The sequence below is a fragment of the Globicephala melas genome, chromosome 2 (assembly GCF_963455315.2).
Source record: "Globicephala melas chromosome 2, mGloMel1.2, whole genome shotgun sequence".
NCBI lineage: Eukaryota > Metazoa > Chordata > Mammalia > Artiodactyla > Delphinidae > Globicephala > Globicephala melas.
Genome location: NC_083315.2, coordinates 69,666,858 through 69,687,033, shown reverse-complemented (window position 1 = coordinate 69,687,033; position 20,176 = coordinate 69,666,858). Strand labels below are relative to the sequence as shown.

The 20,176-nt window shown below is 43.6% G+C and overlaps 1 protein-coding gene across 7 annotated transcripts in view; it reads right to left on the bottom strand.

Annotated features, from left to right (window-relative positions):
• Positions 1 to 619: 619 nt before the first annotated feature.
• The window catches only part of CSNK1G1 (casein kinase 1 gamma 1), a 146,663-nt gene continuing 127,106 nt past the window's right edge, over positions 620 to 20,176 (bottom strand). The window contains exons 11-14 of one of the 7 annotated variants that reach the window (XM_060294142.1): positions 18,576 to 18,686; positions 14,047 to 14,153; positions 10,678 to 10,701; positions 620 to 6,912 (exon numbers count right to left, since the gene is read on the bottom strand). In XM_060294142.1, coding sequence (XP_060150125.1) covers positions 6,858 to 6,912; positions 10,678 to 10,701; positions 14,047 to 14,153; positions 18,576 to 18,686 — 297 coding nt within the window. In that variant the 3' untranslated portion in view covers positions 620 to 6,857. Of the gene's footprint in view, positions 6,913 to 10,677; positions 10,702 to 14,046; positions 14,154 to 14,794; positions 14,983 to 15,114; positions 15,285 to 18,575; positions 18,687 to 20,176 lie in introns of those variants that run through there. The other 6 variants (XM_060294147.2, XM_030878972.2, XM_060294146.1 and 3 more) reach the window with 6 other exon arrangements.

Genomic DNA, 20,176 nt, shown 5'->3' with positions numbered 1-20,176 from the left:
CTTAGCCACTGGATCACCAGGGAAGTCCCTCTCATGCTGATCTTAAACGTGTTTTTTACTAGTGAAAGAAGAAATCGTTAAGTAGCAATTGAGTAGTAACAGAAAGAATTGGAACCAATGATGGCCAGACTGCCAGTTGTTTTGTGCCATATGTGCACATCATAGTCATACCTTCTGTCTGTATAGATGTTCTTCATCAGTAGAGCAGAATTACAAAGCTGCCATTTCATAGTTGTTCCAGAGCAGATCCTAACTTCCTGGTGTTCTAGCACCTAAGAACCACAGGGATACAGGAATTAGTATGTGTGATGAATGTCCAAATTCTACCAGAAATATTTATTGTTTTTTATTTTATTAATTTTATTTTTGGCTGTGTTGGGTCTTTGTTGCTGCATGCAGGCTTTCTCTAATTGCGGCGAGCAGGGGCTACTCTTTGTTGCAGTGCGGGGACTTCTTGTTGTGGTGGCTTTTCTTGTTGCGGAGCACGGGCTCTAGATGCACGGGCTTCAGTAGTTGTGGCTTGCAGGCTCTAGAGCGCAGGCTCAGTAGTTGTGGCGCACAGGCTCAGCTGCTCCGCGGCATGTGAGATCTTCCCAGACCAGTGCTTGAACCCCTGTCCCCTGCCCTGGCAGGCAGATTCTTAACCACTGCGCCACCAGGGAAGCCCCAGAAATATTTTTAAAGTGAGCTGCTTATAAATTTTGGAGGTTAATCCTTTGTCAGTTGCTTCATTTGCAAATATTTTCTCCCATTCTGAGGGTCCCACAGGAGAGGTCAATGTTCAACCCAAAAGAATGACGCAAGAATGCCAAAGTATCAGGCATTATTTTCATTCCTGGAGCCTTGTTACTAAGAGTCCTAGACGGATTCTCCGTTACAAATGAACCAGGAGAGCTTAAAAGCAGAGAAACCAACCAACCAAACAAGCAAAATTAGCCAAGAAAGGTAAGACATTTTATTGTACATACAAAAAGGGTGCAAACTGAGTCCTTTCCTCCCCAGATTGGAGAAGAGGTATACTTAAAGATCACATTTGTGTTTTCCATGGTGCCCTAGGAAATGGGCTACTCTGAGATAATATCAAGACCCATTTCCATTTACTCCAAAGAAGGCTTCTTCCTCTGCAGAGGAGTTTCTACTTAATGGTGTACAAATCTCTCTCCTGGAGGAACCGTTTCAAATACACTTGAAATTGACATTCATGTTTAAAAATACTACAAGTTTCATTTTCACAGCTGAGCTTTGCAGACCAGTGCCAGGGTTTATGAAACAAAATTATGTATCTAAAATAAAAGGTTAAAAAAAAGGCATTTAACAATAATCAGACACATCCACGCATCAATTAAAACTGATTTCCACAGCTGATTTATACATTATCTAGTCTTAAAAAATTGCAGTCAACATCCCAACATCTTTTAAAAAGTACAATGGGCAAAGATTAAAGAAACAGACAAAATAATAATATAATAAATTAGAGCATGTAATACATCCAATGGGAATTGACGAATGAACATTATTTTCCATTGGGGGGGCTTATAATATTTTTGGTTTCATCTTTTTTTCTGCTGTTTACTCTTCTCCTTGATAAATGGGGCTCATTCCCAGAGCCAGCTTGCTGCCACACCAATTTGAGAAACTCATTTGTTTCTTGTTTACTTCTGAGAATATTCAGGAACACATGGTCCCAGCAACCTGGGCTGTGAGTTTTTTTTTCTTCAGGTGGGCTGTGAGTCTTTATGGAAGTGAAATGCATACAGATGAGTGCTGGCACGCACAGACACACACACACACGCATACAAATGCAACCACACACACCCATCTGTAGATACAGTCCCCCGTAACCCCCCGCCAAAGAAATGGCTCATCTTCCTGAGACATTCCTAACAGATTGATAAGCCTCTTAAAAAAGCTTTTGGTGTAAGGGCTGGCCTGGGATTTGGTCTGGAGCTCAAAAAGAGGAACACTGAAAATGTCTCACCTGCTCTGAAAGAGGGGATTTGCGGGGAAGGGGCAATCAGGATAGCTGTCCTCTTGTGTGTGTTACTGGGACAACTGCACTGCATCCCCATTTCTTACCATGGATAACCCTCTGCTTTGAAGGTGGTGATGGCACTGGAAAGATGATTGTGAGAAGTAAAAAAAGAAAAGTAACAAAATAAATTCTGTCCACAGAACTGAGGTTTCTTTATAACACTGAGTTTGGTAATCGAACTAGAAATATATGGAGTACACATTCACTTTTTCCTTTGTAATACAAGCTGAGCTACAAACAAACTCTGGAGTGGACTTCCTGGTCGCTTTTTGAGGAAATATGTCAACTACTACTGTCTATATCCAGGGAACCTACTTACTATTCTGAATACAATGGAGAAACTATTCTTTTGCACTCAGTCACCTGCAAAAGGAATTAGGAAAAACATTTTTAAGACTGCTTAATTGATCAAAGACTTCCAAGATTCCTTATTTGTGGCTAAAACACTGCCTAAACCCTCAGAAGAGCCATGGTTTCCTCTTTTTCTTATTCAGAAACAAAATCACTCCCCTCCCCCATCAAAAACAAACAAACACCCAAGAAAACCAAACCACAGGCATCCCATTTTGATTCCTACCAACCCATCATGGGGAAGACTCTGGCCATCAACCTCTAGAGGGACCTTCCTGGAGCCCTGAAGTTGGCAAAAGCAAGAACCCCAGAGACAAGTACCTGCTGCTCAGGCCAATCCAGATGGGGTGCCAAGTTATCCTGGCTCCCTAAGGGTTTCTGGAACTCACCTGCCCACCTTGGGGCAATGGTGGATTGGTGGCAGTGGCCTGACAAAGGCAGTGTTGGCTGTATGACAGTGCAAGCTCCCGATCTGAGAAATTCTAGCCCTAACATGGCTCTGACGCTGGAGACAGTGTTGTCAGGGCAACTCACTGGGAATGAAAACTAGATTAAATATGAAAATGGAAGAGGTGACTGCGACACACGAGGCATGCAGACTTGGGAGAGATGCATCAGAAGAAAGATCAAGTTCCTTAGAGGAGATCCTTTCTAGGCTGCCGTGGAAGTACTTATTTTTGAAAAATGCAGGCCATGCTGCTCACTGGAGGGGGAGCAAGCTGTCTCTTTTGCATAAAAAAAAGTTAAGGCTATGATCTTTAGTAACCACTCTGACATAACCTTACCCTCACTCATTTCTGACAACAGAAGTGGTTACTAACACTGAGAACCAACACTGAATATGTACTCCCAAGGTACATTTCCAGTGAACCAGGTTGGAAGGTACTTTAGAGGCGATGGACACCTCTTCTGGCTAATGGCAGGGGCTGTCTCTACGAACTTGGAGTTCACTGAGAATGAAGAGGCAATCAACACTTCTACTGGAAAACTCAGGATCCTGCTGTCTTCCGTCGCCCTATATCCCAAAATAAAATGGGGCTTTAATTGGAGGCCAACCTCATCACCTGACTTTGTACCTTCTTAGACCGTTTCCTCCTAGACAAAGCCAAAATGGCAGGAGTATGTTAATTAAGGCAGACATGAAAGCATGCTGCTGCTGGCACCCTCTGCACATCCTTGCAGAGCAGTCTGGAGTGAAATCACTGGGAAACGCCAAGGGCTGCAGAGCAAGTAATCAACCCTTACTGCACAGACACAGCCATGCTCTAGTCACAAGGGAAGGATCCCTTACGTCTTGGTGGATTCCTGGCCTGCTTGCTTCAATCTGCTCAGGATGCAATGCCTGAAGGACTGCAGGGCTTGGGAGAACCCCTAATGTTGTTAGTGCTTAATGCTAACCCAGCAACTGCATCAATCCTGAAGAAAAAGATCCCTAGGTATCATGGTTATGGAGTGAAGGAAGCTCAAAGACTACAGAGCAAGTGGATTTGGGTGGGCGGTAGGTGGAGGGAGTGCCCAACCCCGAGGCCCTGGCTGAGGAATACAGCTACTCAACAACAGCAACGGGGCTGAGGAGGGAGGCCTGATGGGGATGAAACTGATGGCCAAATTACTCCTTAGGTATCCTTCTCAAAAAGAAAAAAAAAAAATTTTTTTTTTTCTTTTTTAAAGGAAGATCACAGTAGACTTGGGGGTCTGGAACCACCCTGGAGTACCAATGGCCCTGGGAAGGTAACCATTACTGTGCATGCCAGAAGGACTTGGGCTCTTCACCTTTGTTATGAAAAATCAAATATCTAGTAAGAGATCTGAGCGGGGGCAGAGAGTGAGAAGAGTGCATTAGGAAGAACCCCACAACTGCTCACGTTAAATCCCGCAATAGCGAGCCTTTAAAACAAAGTTAAGACCCTGAAAAAGTCACAAACCCAGCTGCAAGAGGGCTTGCCCTGCAGCCAAGCTGGTAACTGCCTTTGCTTTTTTGTGGAAGTGGGGAGGCACTTAGTGGAGTAAGGGGTGCCAGGGATGCTCTGGACTTTGCCACCATTTCCTCTTGCCCTCCCATGAGAAGCAAGGCTTTTTCTACACAGGGATGTGGAGGTTAAAGATTCTATACGGGAAATTAGAGTTACCCAAATTGAGAAGAGTTACCCAAATGCCAACTGAGAAACTATGTAAGTTTCAGTGACAGTGCCTTAGCTAATGTCAAGGAAGCAAACCCCAATATTCAAAATTCTTGTGGGGAAGCGGTGTGACCCTGCATCTCCCAGCCATTCTGTTAATAGGAAATTTTCTTTTAAAGAAATGAATGATTACAATCTTTATATAAGCTAGGCAAATTTGAAGCCAGTGAAGTGAAATTTCCTAGCCAAGGACCAGTGGAACACAGGTGAAGCCCAGTAACTCTGATCCACGCTACCGCTGCTCTCTCTGCTCCATGTAAGACACATCAAGGGACTCGTCAGAAAATACCAACTACCAGAAAGTATGTCTGCATCCTCCAGTCCAAAAGACAGCCCTACATCTCAAGCCAGAGGCAATGATTTCCGTGTTCCCAAACCCCCCAGACTAAGTCACCAGCCACTGCCCTCCATGGTTAGCTCTCTCTACCCCCAGATACAAGACCTCGTTCTCTGATGTAATTAATCCTTTCTCCTCGATCACATCTGGAATGCGAAGTCACTGTTTGGATAAGTCGCTCATCTCCAATGAAAATCAAGCACGAGAAGTTCTATTAACTCCATACGTTGGCGACTTTTCAAGCAGTGAATGAGGAACCAAGACCCTTCATGGCAGCATGTCTGGACGTGGAGAGTGTACCGGGGAGAACAGGCTCTAGATGCGTGGCCATCTCATCTAGAAGGAGTCTAAGTCCAAGTGAGAGGATAATTTCACACCTTTCATTTCAGTCTCCTTTCCCCAGGAATTTTCCAGCACTAACCAGTCTTACCCCCCTGTTCACTATAGCCCCATACACTGAGGCCTAAGCCTGCAGCTATGGACCTGCTGGAAGAAGATTTGCAGGTACTTGGTTTCTGATAAGGCAGGCCAGCCCAAATGCTGTAACTCAGCTATTGGGGCAAACAGTACAGACCAAGTTTATTTCCTGGCCCTATGATGAGCCAAATCCTGAGGTTCCTCTGGCAGTTGGAAGGCAGGATCACTTTCCTCCTTCTTGTCCACTAGTGGCAATACAGTGGTGGCTGTTTCATCACTAATTTTGTCCCCCAAGTCACTAAGGAAGTCACATGGCTATCTAGTTGGAAGTCCCTGGCAGTGGAGGAAACAGATATTTCGGATTTTTGTTGTTAAGCATCTCCTTCTCTGGGATGAACTGTCTCCTGTCACAGTCTGGCTTGGCTGGCTCATCCCATGTGCTGGAGAGCTAGGTTGTCCAAACTGCAGGCTGATGAGGTCAAGAGGCTCTGGTAGGGACATTCTTCAGCAGCTGAGAAGACGAATGAAAATTCAAGTATGTTTCCTTGCCAACCTGAGAGTTCACTCAGAATGACACAGAGTTTGGCTTCTTCTCTTCTGGGTGCTGCAGACCCAACTCTTTCCATTGAGAATGTCCTCTGGACCCATGTTCTCTCTGAATGGCTTGGCTGGCCCCATCCCCCTCAAAACAGAAAAAAAAAGTAAAACTCCCAATATAACCAGACACAATATGCATCTGCCATGTTTTTTGTTTAAAAAAAAAAACAAACTAAAAGTGCAATAAAGTCAGTTTTTTTTTGTCCTTTGCTCAGAACAATTTGCAATGTTCTACTACTGTCTGGAGAACAGAGTTCGCTTGTCAAGAAAGCTAAGAACGCCAACACACAGGGACAGTAGACTGCAGATTTCTCACAGCTTGTGTCCTACAGTGTAACTTCACAAGAGGGAAGGAGGGAGTAACCTGCACCCCGTGGCCAGCTCGGGATGGAGGCTGCACAGGCACAGAGGAAGAGGGAGCCATACTGCCAGACACACCTGGTGGGCGGAGAAGGTTCTTCTCCAGCCTTGGCCTGCATCTCCCTCCTACCTTCTTGGCCGCACCCCCAGCCTCTCAAGCTCCTTCAGCAGACAAAGCCTTCAGCTCATTAGCTTTTATGCTGGAGAGGGTTGAGGGTGGGGCAAGAACCAGGAGCAAGTAAACTAAGGGGAGGGGAGAGAATAGTAGTCCTTGAGTTTTTGTGAATGACACCTTCACTGTAAACAATAGGAAGGAGAGTCAACCAGGCAGCCCCAAGGGTAAGCAGTGGAGGACCAGTGGCTCTGGGACCTGCTCAGAGCCTCAGGCAGGTAGGGGCGGCCACTGACCCACTGGGCCCTGGCTGCCTGCACTAGCTCCTTCTGGGGGCATCTGTTTTTCTTCTTTTTGGTTTGGATCTCCACCCTCCCCCACAGAGGAGTCCCTTCCAATGAGAAATGGCAGGAGCTGCGGGTGCAATCGAGTCAGAGTCCCCAGGGCCTGAGGACTCCTGGGAGGCACGGGTCACTTGTGGCGCTGAGCAGTCTTCTTCCTTTTCCTCTTAAAGAAGCAGCAGCACCTGGAGCACAAGGAAGACCACAAGTCAGTGCGGGAGGCCCGCAGCTGCCAACAGATTTCTGCCTGCCTCTGCTTATTGCAGGGGTGGAACTCCCCCCGGCACCCACCCACAGGGTCGCCCGCCATCTACAGTGCACATACTGGAGGCAGTGGGCAGTGTCTGCCAGGAAAGCCAAAGGAGAGGGCTGCTTTATTCCAAACCTAATCGTCAAAGTGCTGCAGGCTAGGCAGCAGGGCGGAAGCAGGCATTTTTGGAAGAAGGATGAAGAAGGCTTATTTCTCAGTCTAACACCCCAACCTGAAAGTCTCATCCTCCTTTATACTGAACCAAGGCTGGGGTCCTCAGGGCTGCATGAGAAGAGCCTGCACTGTTTGCCCCTTCATACAGAGGGCAAAATTATTTAATGCAACTTCGGAGGTCAGTGAGTATGGAGGCTAAACTAAGGCAAACAAATGCCAAGAAAAGCATGATGTTTGGAACTCTAGGAGGCTCTCACATGCTACCAATGAAAGGATTAAGGATTCTCTCTAATCTCATCCCCGCCCCCAGCCAGCTAGCTACCTGGCGTAGGCAGGAGAAGCCCCGACCCTAATTGTGTGAGCCAGGATCTTTTAACTGAAATCAGCATAGCCTACTCTTCATCTGGAGAGGATCAATGCCACAGTTGATCACCAGGAAGCATCGGGTTGCAGGGTCCTCCCCAACTTAAGCTTCCCGAGGCTGCTGCTGTGCCAGGCTGGGTTCAAGGACTGACCCTGTTTAGGGTGGGGCTGAGGCCTGATGCCTTCAACAGCCACAGCTCTGCCACAGCCTTTAGCTCGGGTACCTGCTCTGTACTGCTGTCTTTGGAACAGGAAGCCCCTCTTGCTCAGGCAGCGACTATTCCAGAAGGGGGTGATGAGGGCTGTGGCATGGCTGGTGCAAAAGATATGTCCTTTCCAGGAAGCTGACACATGGGAAATGAGAATGTGAGGGGCAGAAAGTGGTGGATGAGTCAAAGATGCCATGTGATGGAGGGGAGTAAACTGGAAGTGTCACTCAGACTTGCTGGATCCTTGAAACGAAAGCTTTTCTCAGAAACTATCTCTGGGTCTTTTGCCTAATCCTTCTGGGTTTAATGTCAGAAATATTCATACAGAAATAAAGAGCTGTTGCTTACTTCCGCATATCCCTAAGTCCTCCACTGTAGCTAAGATTCCCCCCTTTTTTAGTCAGACCCTTTTGTATTCCCACACCCCATGGACTAGTTATCAAAAATTTGGAGAAAGTGTCTTCTTAGAATGCAGAAATAGATGTTTACACAGACAAAATGATGGGCTTTAACCATAACTGAATGAATTAAACATGGAGATGTTGGAAATAGGAGCTTCTTAAGAGAGTCTTAAAAAAGATTTTCTAAGAGTATAATGACATATGTGATGTACTATTAAATGGGTGTCAATATAGTCACTAAACAAAGTGTCCTTTGTATTTACAGGCTGAATAAATTCTTTTAAGTAAAAATGACCAACACTTTTGATTGTTTTCAGTCCTTAAGGGAATCCCTGGGGAAGGATTTTTAAAAAAGGTCATTTTTTGTACATATGCTTTAGAAAACAGACATTCTTTCAAGCTGAATGTCCAGAAATTATTAAATAAGGTGAATTAAATCTCATGGGAGTACCAGTACTTCAATAGAGCTAGCTACCTGTTCCCTGTTAACCATGATTTTCAGAGGGATCACTAACATTTAAGTCAGTTTTTATTCTTATGCTTTTTGGAGGATGCTAAGATGATGATTTTGTGTTTTTAAGTTAAGAACAATCATTAAAAAGTTTGAAATAATGTTTTGGTCCGTTGCAAATGATACAATTTCTCTTCTACCTCCTCCAAGGCAAGTCATAAGAATTAATATCTACTTATAAGCATATCATAACCTGATGTGCAAAGCTGAATTCACCTGACTGGAGGAGAGTGTGAGGTGTGGTTTAGAGCCTTAATTTTTGCTAGTTACTGTAGTTAAAACTTCAGCAGTAGCAGAAGCTTTTAATAATTCTACCCACGAGGAAACGGGCTCCACAATCAACTCTTTGGTTTCTGTGGTGACTACCGGCAATAGGACCTGTGAAACTTGGTCAGACCCCAGACCAAGCCCATTGACTGACTCCATACGGATGTCTTACTCTCAGAAGAGACTGAAGGCAAGTGATGAACTCTTCTTGTGTCTTAGGTTTCCTTCCAGCTGATTCTTTGATTGGCTCTCCCTTCAGCTATTCCTTTACTGTGTTTCTCTGCTGTACTTATACATTCTTCCCTTGCTCTAATGCCTTGTTTAAGCCCCACAGTATCCATCAGGTCTTCCTTAACCATCCCTGTCAACACTGACCTCTCAAGGGACAATACCATAAAAGTGTCCTTTCAAGCATGCATGTCTTATCTCTCCAGGTAGATTGCATCTCAGCTCTTTGGGGAAGGCCTTGAGACCCCCTAGAGTTCCAAGCACAGAGTGGATGAGCACAAAGTAGGCCCTGTATTTGCAATCAGGATCATGTGACTGACATCTCACAGGAAAAAACAGACCACGATGATGTCAGATTACACAGACACATGTTTGCTAAATAAATAGGCCAAATGTACTCCTTGATACTGTAATACTATAAATTCTATCTCCATAAAACCCAATTGCTATCTTCAATACATCTCTGTCCCTTGGGAAACTCTGTAGACAACTTGGCTTAGAGAGTTAGGGTACAGAAACCGGTGCCCAACTCAGTTACTGAAGACCAATAGAAACAAGGTAGTCACAGAGGCCAGCAGACTGCTATCACCACACGGAATATCATCCCACACGTGCAGTGTAGGAGGTTCTGGCTCCAGACCACAGCAGACCAATCAGCTCACGAGCACCTGGAGCTCACAGGCAATGCCCAGGAAGCAAGGCAGGGAGGGCACTGCCTTACAGTGAGAACATGCCCCACCCAACGTGGAGCCGCCAGGGCTTCCCCTTCAAGACCCGCATGCTGCCCCAAAAGTGCATTCAAGGGACCTTCTCCAGGAGTGGGAGAGAGACTCCAATGTCTCACTAGCCAAGTCGGCCCTTGGCCCGCTATATGCTCGTATAAGAAGAGAAAAGAAAAGAAAAGAAAAGGAAAAAAAAAAAAAGACAATAAATGAAAAACAAACAAAAAACTCAAAACAACAACAACAACAGCAAAATGTCCATCTCTCCCCCAAGAAGCAGCTCTCTTATTTGGAGATACTCATATTCTACAGATGGAAGAACCAGCTGAACCAAAAAGAAAAGTCACAGATTTTTCCAAAGCTGCTAATTTTAAGGTTAGAGACCAAGCCACAGAATGTGACATTATCTGGCAACAACTGTCCTTGGAGTTGTGAGGAATAATTAGATTCTGATTGTACAACTGGTACAGTAATCTGGTCTTCTTACCTCTGTCCCTCTCTGCCTGATAATATCTAGCCGTATTAATTTGAGAAAAAATTCACTCAGCTAAAAATGAAGAGACAATTTTGGATACTGTGGGATATTGTTCTGACAGGAGGAGGCTGCAATGTGGTGGGTTTGGAAAGAAAAAAGGAACAGATTAATTGCTGGGTACAGGCCTGCCCATCCCCACCTTGTGGATCTAGTTCCCCAGTCTGGGTGGGTATGGCACAAGGTGGCATACGGGAGCCATTGAGTGTTCCTAAGGCATTTTGTTTGGCTTTGCCAATCCCAACCTAGCCTGGTCCACTCCCCTAGCATGTGGACTGGAGAGAGGGACTCACCACAGGTTGAGCATTTTCAGGCAGCTACAGAGTGTGTAAAGAGAAAAACACAGAAAGGAAGAGAGAGAAAGAGAGATATTAGTCCACAGAGGTGAGATGGAAGCGACTCCCTGTGAGCCATGCAAACATGCAGTATGTGTCTGTGTTTAGTTTCTTCCTCTGTCAAGGCAGGGTGAGTAGGCCCAGGCCACTTGGTCCCCACACTAAAGTGGAGGGGGCAGGTGCCTGATAGAAGCGTCGAGGTGGGAGCTGGATCTCAGTGAGGGCTAAGGCAAAACAGAAAGAGTTGGTGGGAGCCCCAAGAGTGGGCTTTCCTGGGCAACTTCCAGGAAGGTAGCAGGAGAAAGAGCATATGATCCTGCCTGTAAGAATTCAATCAGGAACCAAGGCCAAACCATTTTGGTTCCCACATGAAGTCTTACCGTGCAATTTGTTAAGCTAACCTCCCAAATATTCTGAGGGAAAGAGAAGTCCCTAGCCTTTCTATAAGACCAACATGCCTGACCAATGCAGCCAGCAGTTAGCTCTTTCTCTAGAGGGGAAAACAAGCTTAAGAGACACTTTATCTTATTAGGAGGTGACTATCGAGGAGGGTCACTGCTTGGACTAAGGTATAACTGCCAGAAAAAGGCCTAAATCCCATTCTTGTTAATTCTCAGAGAAAATGAGGTCCACACTTGCTAAGTTGTAGCTAAAGTCAGTGGATAACCAAAAATTCCTGTGTTCTTACCATAACAAAAGTCAGCCAAAAAGCTTTGCCTTGCCTCACTACCCTTCCAATCGCCCTTAAACAAGTACATGTGTCCTATATCTAGAGAAAAGGGTAAGTTAGATGTTTATTTTGTTTACAGAACAAAAAACGGGACCCTGTTATTTCTCTCCTCCTTTACATGAAACAAGCTGGCTGAGGAACCCAAAATCAAAAGCTGGGAAGTGAAGGTTTCCACACTGTTTCCCCAGTACTCAAGCTCAATCTTAATGTAGGCAACAGCCCCCTTTTTCCCACAAGCAGGCTGCATGGACAAATGGCATCACAGCTGTGTGCAATGAGGAGCTGTGTGGGATGCCCTGTGCTTCTCTTAGCTGTGACTTCTTCCCATGAAAGTGATCAAGCGGATGGACACATGGCTCCCCCGCCCCCAACCAATACATAGAAGGGCCAAGAAGAAAAACACATGGCTGTGCCCTGACAGTTCCCTGGACAAGATGGAGTGGTAGCTCATGAAACCACTGGGGGAAATGCCACGCAAAATGTCCTAAGCCATGAGCTTTTGATGACAACTGGTCAAATACGACTGCTCCCCTCTGGTTTCCACGTCTTTCAGAAGGCTCACACCTGGCACAGTGGTCTTTGCTAAATGGGGAGACTTTAAATTCTCTTTACATCTAGAATTTAGATTATACCAGAACAGAACACACCAGATTGAAATCTGTGTGTGTGACTGGTCCCCTATCTTATACACAGAACACAAACACCACACTTACATACACAATTAGTGTACACATTTACCAAAATGAAATGAGATAAATGGGTTCAAAGATAATTCTGTATAGGGCATATTATAAGACTAAAGCCCAATTCAATCCTGGTACTCAAAGTATAGTATGAAATCCAGAGCTCAACTTTTGGCCTTCAAAGTAATAGCCGCAACGGTGAATTGGGAGTGAGGTGGGGATGGGAACGGGCGCAGCCATCTTTCAAGCCCAGACAATGTTTGGATCAGACCACAAACATTGCCATCAGACCCAGTACAGCGGTTCCCAACCTCAGCGACATATTTGAATCACCGGAACTTTAAAAACTCCTGATGCTCAGGCCACATCCGTGATAACTTAAACCAGAATCTCTGGAGCCAGGATTCAGGCATTTGTATTTTCTAACATGCCCCAGGAGACTCCAAAGTGCAGCCAAGGTTGAGAACTCAGAGGGTAGGAGTACCACACTGTTTATTTGGGAGAATGAAGTTTTGTCATGGAAACTGAAAAACTGTGAGAACCATTAAAACTTCCAAAGCCCCTGAGAATAGGGAGCATGTTTCCTTTTACTAAAAATGGTCTCCTCCTGGCATTGACCCCCCCACTCCCTTGTCCTCCTTACGTATTAGGGCCTTACATTAACCAGGAGAGGAGCATCTGAAGCTGCCTACAGTCAGTAGGGACTCAACAAGAGAGAGTCCAAGTCACCCTCGGTTGCTTTTTATCTACTGGGTAGGAATCCTCAAGTCCTGGCTTTTAAAGGAAACGACCTCTCGAAAGGAAAGTGAGCTCATCTAATAGATGGGCAGCAGAGCAGAGGAGTGGGCAGGGGGACAACCATGAAAAGTTGTATCTGGAAGAACGCAGATCTTGACTAGCCTCTACCTTTTACTGAGGCATAAGCATGTTCTGGTTTGTACTTAGGCTAGTTGGGGGCTCAAGAGATCACTTAAGGCACAATATCACTATAAATATGTTGCCTGCTTCTGAAAACAAGATACTGGGATAGCCTGGATGTTCTCAAAGGGTTTATAAGAAAAGTCATCCGTGTCAGGTGTGGCAGCAGTTACTGATTGGTGAAGGACTTCTCTCTCCCTACCTCATGTTGCCTTGGAGTTTAAATCTGGACCTGAATTTGGGGTGGGGCAAAAAGGGAAAGAAGTGATAGAAATGCTGCTTTTGCCGCAGAATCAGCCATTATTTCACCTTCTACCCCATTTTCTAAGAGTTTAAACACAGACCATGCAGAGAGCACCAAGGGGCTGGTGGTAGAGGCAGGGCAAGACATTAACATGCAAGAGAAGCAGAAAAGGGAGTGGGGTAACCTCTTCACCCTCTTGGGATTAGTGTAATTTCCTCTCCATCCCAAGACTCTTTCATTCAACAGGTGCAGAGACTATTTTTCTTGACTGACTTATCTGAGTCTCTCTGAATTCAGAATCATTTAAGTGAGAATAAAAGGGTTCTGAGACCCTTGTCTAGGACTATAGATGCAAAGTGGTTAGCCAAGAACCAGAAATCAGATGCTGTTCAGCATGGCCCATGGCTTAGACAAGTAGATTTCTCTCTGTGTCCCTTAGGGAGCAAGAGGCTCCAGGGCCCCAAGAGGCTCAGGACTGCTATCTGCTATAGCTCTCATACCAGGATTCTTTTAGTTCACTATGTCTTTTCATCCACGTGGACTAAAAATGTGACTGTCTTCTCAGAAATCACAGCTAAAGAAGGGCAGCAGCAGCCTTAAGGTACCATGCAAAAAATAAAATGGTCAAAGGAAGAAAGCTGTGGGCACAAGCATGAGGTATCCAGTCTGAAATGAGCAGCACACGAGAGGAAGAGACAGAGAAAAGGCTTTTCAACCTATAACTCAAGAGCCCCCTTGAAAGATGAACGTACTTAGCTTCCTCCACTACCTCCACCTCGGCGTGAGCTGTGATTGGTGCATTGGAGTGGGCTCCCGTAGGGTCATCGACATTCAGCTCTCCATTGGTTGAGCTAACCACCTGAAACAGAAGGACAGAGTGTGACTGACACCGCGGTAATCGGAGCCTCCTGCCAGTGCCACAGAGGGTCACTAAGGGAGATCTGGTCTCTAGCTTAGGTGACAGCCAGGCAGTGTTTGGAATGTTTGTTTTCCTGGGTTGGGGGGCTAAATGTCCTAACTTAGGGAATGCTCCCAGACCCGTATCATGTGAGAACACAAAACTCAATGATTTAATTATATAATGATGATAACTTTCATACTGAATGCCTACTCTGTGTTAGGAACTCTGCTACATTGTGTTGTGTGTGTGTGTATATCAATTTAATCCTCACAAAAATCGTAAAAAAATTTTGGTCATATTACTGTCTTTAATTCTATTCCTCTCATTTTATTATGCTATAATTATATACAGACTCAGTGATGATGTTAAAAAAAATTCTAAAAAGGAAATCAATAGTGAGCATCAAAAACTATAAGCAATCACACTTTCCTTCAGAAATTTCTTCATGGCTTTGGACCATCGGTTTGAAGTTACTCAATTAAGACTGCCATATCCTCTCTGGTGAGACGGCAGACAGTAAGGAAACACTTTCCCTTGGAAGACCAGTCTTATTTCAACAACCTTTATTTCAGGTTCACTGTCATCCCATTTCTCACTGACGGTCCCCGAATTGTAACTGAAGGCTCTCACTCCTGTCATCTGGTTAGGTGGAACCGATCAGGCTTCTCCTGCTTGTGCAGCTGCTTCTGTCACCTGCTTTCATTTCCAGCACATGATTCCTGTTTATGTGGGTGCTGGGAAGTGGGAAAAGGGACCTCGCTGGACAAACTACTCTGCTGTTAAAAGGCTGAAACATGGGAGAGAACAACAAAATAGGATAAATGGTTCAGATACCATACGCCCTCGGGTAAGTAACTTTTCATCTATATGAGACTGCTGCTTACAGACTGATGTGAGAATTATACAAGAAAATGCATGAGACAGTGTGTGGTACAACAGCTGGTACACAGTAATGGAGGCAGCACAGTGCAGCAGATGAGAAATGGGCTCTGGATTTACTCAGCCCTGGCTCTGAGCCCTAGCTCCACCACTTACTTGCTGTGGGTCCTTGGGCAAGATCTCACTCTTTCTGTGCCTGAGCTTCCTAATCTGTAAAACAGGCAAACAATGCTGCTTACCTAACTGGGTTACTGTGCAGACCATCCACAGAAAGTGCTTAGCCCAGTGCCATGGTCCACGGTAATGGCTCAATAAACGTTCATAGTACTGTTATTCTCCCTCCATAAATGTTTACTCTAATCTCCCTCTAGATCTGGGGTCCTCATTAGCAGTTAATTTGCAAAAATTTCCTGCACACTTACAAAGAGGAAGGTGGAAGGAAATGTTTAGTATAAGGAGTCTTTGAGGAAAGGGTAGACAAGGTGAATACTACTTACCAGAAGTCTATACCCACCATTATTTCTAAACCAGAACTATTTATTACTCTTATTAATTATACAAGCTTTAAAAAAATTAAAACAATGCTGTACAGTTAGTCAAGGAAACATACAATATTAAACTTGGACTTAACCCATGGGAGACCCAAGTTTCTGCTAGTGATCAAATTTAGCATCTCTGATCAATGGAACAACCTAACTTTATTTGTCTCCTGACATGATATGATGAATACTACATAACATTATCTATATAGTATTCTTGCCAAAAAAAAAAAAGTTTTATCTGAATCTAAGTATGATGGAAAAAAAACAGACAAATCCAAAATGCAGGACATTCTATATGACAGCAAGCCTGGATTCTTCAAAAAAGACATGCCTCAAAAATCTTTTTTTTTTTTTTAAACACAGAGGTGGCTGTTACAGATTTTAAAAGATTAAGAGACTAAGAGATTGAAGAAGACAACAGGCCTAACAACCGAATACAATGCAAGAACCCTGATTAGATCCTGAACACTATAAAATTAATTTTGGAGACAACTGGGGGAAATGTGATATGACTGTCCATTAGCTATTATGGAATTATTAATGTTCTTAGATATGACAATGGTGTTGTTGGTTACATGAGAGAATGGCTTCATTCTTAGGAGATGCAGGCTGAAGTATTTTGGGATAAAATGTACTTACAAATAGTTTAGAAAACATACCCCTCCCGAGTTAAGGCAAATATGGCAAAAATCAATCATTTGTTAATCTAGGTTAAGGATACACACAGGCTCACTGCACACACCCCCCACCGCCCCAGCCCTTTGCTGTAGATTTAAAAATTTCAAAATGAAAAATTGAGGAGAGAATGTTTACAGACTGGAGAAACCACAGCCTGTCATGCTAATGTTGTCCTGTTAATTTCCTCAGCCTATATATGCTTCTTGTGGGCACATTCTGGCTGCACACCAGTGATAATGCTGGTAAATTCATTCTGTGAGCACAAGGGCTAAAGGAGAAATCACAGTAAGTTTTTTAGTAGACAATTCAGACACTAGACAAGATGTTAAATAAAATGTCTTGGCCTCTACTGATGTGAACAAAGCAATAGTAAGCATCACCACTGTGAATTACTTGGTGACTTTGGGTCACGGCACTTGCTTATAGTGTTTTGCATGTCTCATACTCTCTAATTTCTCCTTACTATGTTGCTGCTTGACCCACAAGCCATGTCCTTGAGCAATCTAAGGAAGAAGAGGTTATCCCCATTTTACAGACTAGACATCTTGTCTGTATCCATGAGTATCTGGTCTCAAACAAATCAGGCACAAATGGTAACCTTACCACCAGCTGTCTAACCTAGAATATACTTGGGAATCAATGGCAACTAATCTGGGTCTCTAGAGCATCCACTTAATTATTTCAGGTTGAAGGTACAGTTCGTCAAACCACTGAACAGTTGCCTAGATGAACAGTGGAACAAAAACCTAACGTAGGTGACCCAAGAGCTGGATTCCAGGCCTAGCTCTACCATCAACATTCTCTTTGAGCCCTGGTTTTTAATTCCGTAAGATTAGGCCGATAACCACCTTCGTCCTATTTACCTTGTAATTACTATGGTAGTTAAATAGAATGATGTTTAGGAAAAAAAGCAATTTGAAAAACTGTAAAGAATCTAACGAATGTAATAAATTATTAGTATTTGAAACTATCATTTTTATACTTTTCCATTTATTATTTTAGAATAACTTAATTAAAAAGTAAGCGTTATTTGTATATCTGGAATACTGACAATTTATTTTGCTGCAATCACTATTAATTTCTTTTTTTCTTTTTTTTTTTTTTTGCGGTACGCGGGCCTCTCACTGTTGCGGCCTCTCCTGTTGCGGAGCACAGGCTCCGGACGCGCAGGCGCAGCGGCCATGGCTCACGGGCCCAGCCGCTCCGCAGCATGTGGGATCTTCCCGGACCGGGCACGAACCCGTGTCCCCTGCATCGGCAGGCGGACTCTCAACCACTGCGCCACCAGGGAAGCCTGTTTTCTCCATTCTTATATGGATTTATACCTTAAAAAAAAAAAATCTCCTTATTTTTTTAGTGCTGTTTCAGAAGTGGGTGTGTTCAATCCATCATTTTTACCTGTGAGATGTTCCTATGAGATCATTTTTGGTTTAGAGGACAAAACTGTCTCCTAACTTCCTGTGAATAACACAATCTTCAGTGAGTCACTCCATGTAAAGGCATATCCGAAACAATCAGCCTATCAAGATGTGTTTCTATGTGAAAAAGGCTTGCGTATCCCTTTATAAGAATTTACATTTGGTAGCTCTGGGTTCACCTGTGTGCCCCAACTGGTGGTGTCACTTACCACTATGAGAAAATTATTCAGGTAAAGATTATTAAAATAGTGACATATATGAAAAATTAAGAGATGCAAGGTGTTCTTAAGTACAAGAGAGAATAGAGATTCAAAACAGTCCAAATGAAATCAGAAATAATTCTCTAAGACCACACTTATTCTAGGGAGAAAAAAAGAAATAGCCCAACTTCTTGGGTTCCCACTCATAAACGGTTGAGTTGGACCAATGAACAATCTCACCTTACGTACCAGGGCATATATCATCATGGAATGAGCTACATATGCAGTCCTCTATCGCCAAAATACTTATTTTAAATATTTCTTTGCAGTTCCCAACTTGACACTAACAGACTTCTACCTTGACGTTATTTTATGGTCTATCATGAGTGGATCAAGGTTGTAGGATTAGTTTAACCAGGAATCAGTATCAGAAGTCATATAGATATTTCTTAGTCAATGACAACTACCCAGAATCATCTCAACAAGTGAGTCTTACAAGTCCACCTAGGTAGAAAATCAGCACAGAGATATTCAGTTCACTATAAAAGCAGCTCAACCTCGCTGTAAGTTTCCATTCTAAAGGAACTTGGGTTTCAGAAGCAAGCCAACATTCTACCAGCTAAGCTGGGAGGGCCATGAAAAGGCAATAAAGGCCGTAAGTACCTGCACTGATCCCCCATGGCGGTCTGCAGCCAAGTGAGACGTCAGGTACGAGGTATTGGTCTGCCGGCTGGGCTGGATTTCCCACTCTCCTCGGCGCTCTGACGATGCAGTCTGCTCAGGCATTAGGAAGCATGAGAGCAAGATACGGAAGGAAAGGTGAAGCAACAGCGAGCAATATCAAAATCAAGTACATTAGTGTCCCTAAGGGTTTTGTTTTTGTTTTGGATTTTGAACAACTGCTGCAAAGCACTGAGAAAAAGATAGCTTGGCTACATTCATTCAGCCTAATGAGCCAACACGTAATTGTCTCTAGCATACCATCCTTGCCTAGACACAGAAAAACAATGATCACCAAAAGAGGAGGTTAAAAAAAATAAAAACTATCAAAAGCTGGAATCACCTTTCAGCTTCCATATTAGTAAAATTTCAGTAGCCACTAAGCAGACCCAATTCAGAAAGTTAGGATTGTTGGACAAAGGAATAATCATACTTACAAGTCATTTCACTAATTAACTATCTATCTAAATAGACAGTAGTCAATATAGAAAATTCCCAGCATTAGGAATCAAGGTAATATGCCTTTTCCTTGAATAGGGAGCCCACTACCCTCAACATAAACTTCCAAAAGACTTTCAACTACGATAAAATGAGCAGTAGCTGGAATATGCTTTCTTATCTAAAAGGATGAACAAAGTATCTCTTCAAAAGCAGGTTCACAGGTCAAGAATATGAAAAGATGGGGGGAAATAAGGCTACAATGTTTTTCAGATTCCTCTGGCTAACAGCCTCTAGTCTGGAATTAGAAAAAGTTTAGATAAGACTACTATGAACTATTTTCTTCTATAAAGCAAAAGGCAGATCTTTTCCCAGCAAAAGGAGGGCTTGCAATTCAAAACCTCGTTGGGTTCTGCTTTCACCTTTGCTGTCATTCAGGCTCTCTTCATTCCTTCTTTACCTGTTTTTTAGATCTCACACTATTCTGATCTTGCTCCTATGTGATATTTGTTCTGAAGAATCTGTTTAGGTGCCTCTTCCCCTGTGCCAGATGGCTGAGGAGGTGTTAACATCATGATGCTCAGCTGTAACAGTCCTAAGGCTCTACAAAAATGAAAAATGAGGTGTTGGAGAGGCAGCAATGAGGGATTAGTAAGTCAAATTTTAACTGCTGCTGATATAAACAGCAGCAGGGGTTGGGACGTGATATTGCTGCTCTGCATGAAAACCAGTAAGGATGCTATAAATATTAGAAATGTTCACAGCTATAAATGTTGTATTCTATAAAAAAGAAAAGGAAGACCGAAGTAGTAGTAATTTGAGGCTCCATTTCACTCACCCCCTTCTGTAACTCATTGACAAGAGTTGTTTAAAGCTCATCTATAAATCATCAGAAAGGCTTTTCCCATTCAAAAAAAGCATCGTACACCAGCTACAACTTACTCATCTTCTTTAAGTAATGGAATATGAGGTGACATGGGTAACAGCACTATAAAAGATCCTGGCCATGTTTTCTGATATTCCTCAGGGAATGAGCATATTCTGCAAGAAGGCAACTGTATTAACTTGCTTGCTATATACTCTTACAAAAGAGGAGTTTAGTTTTA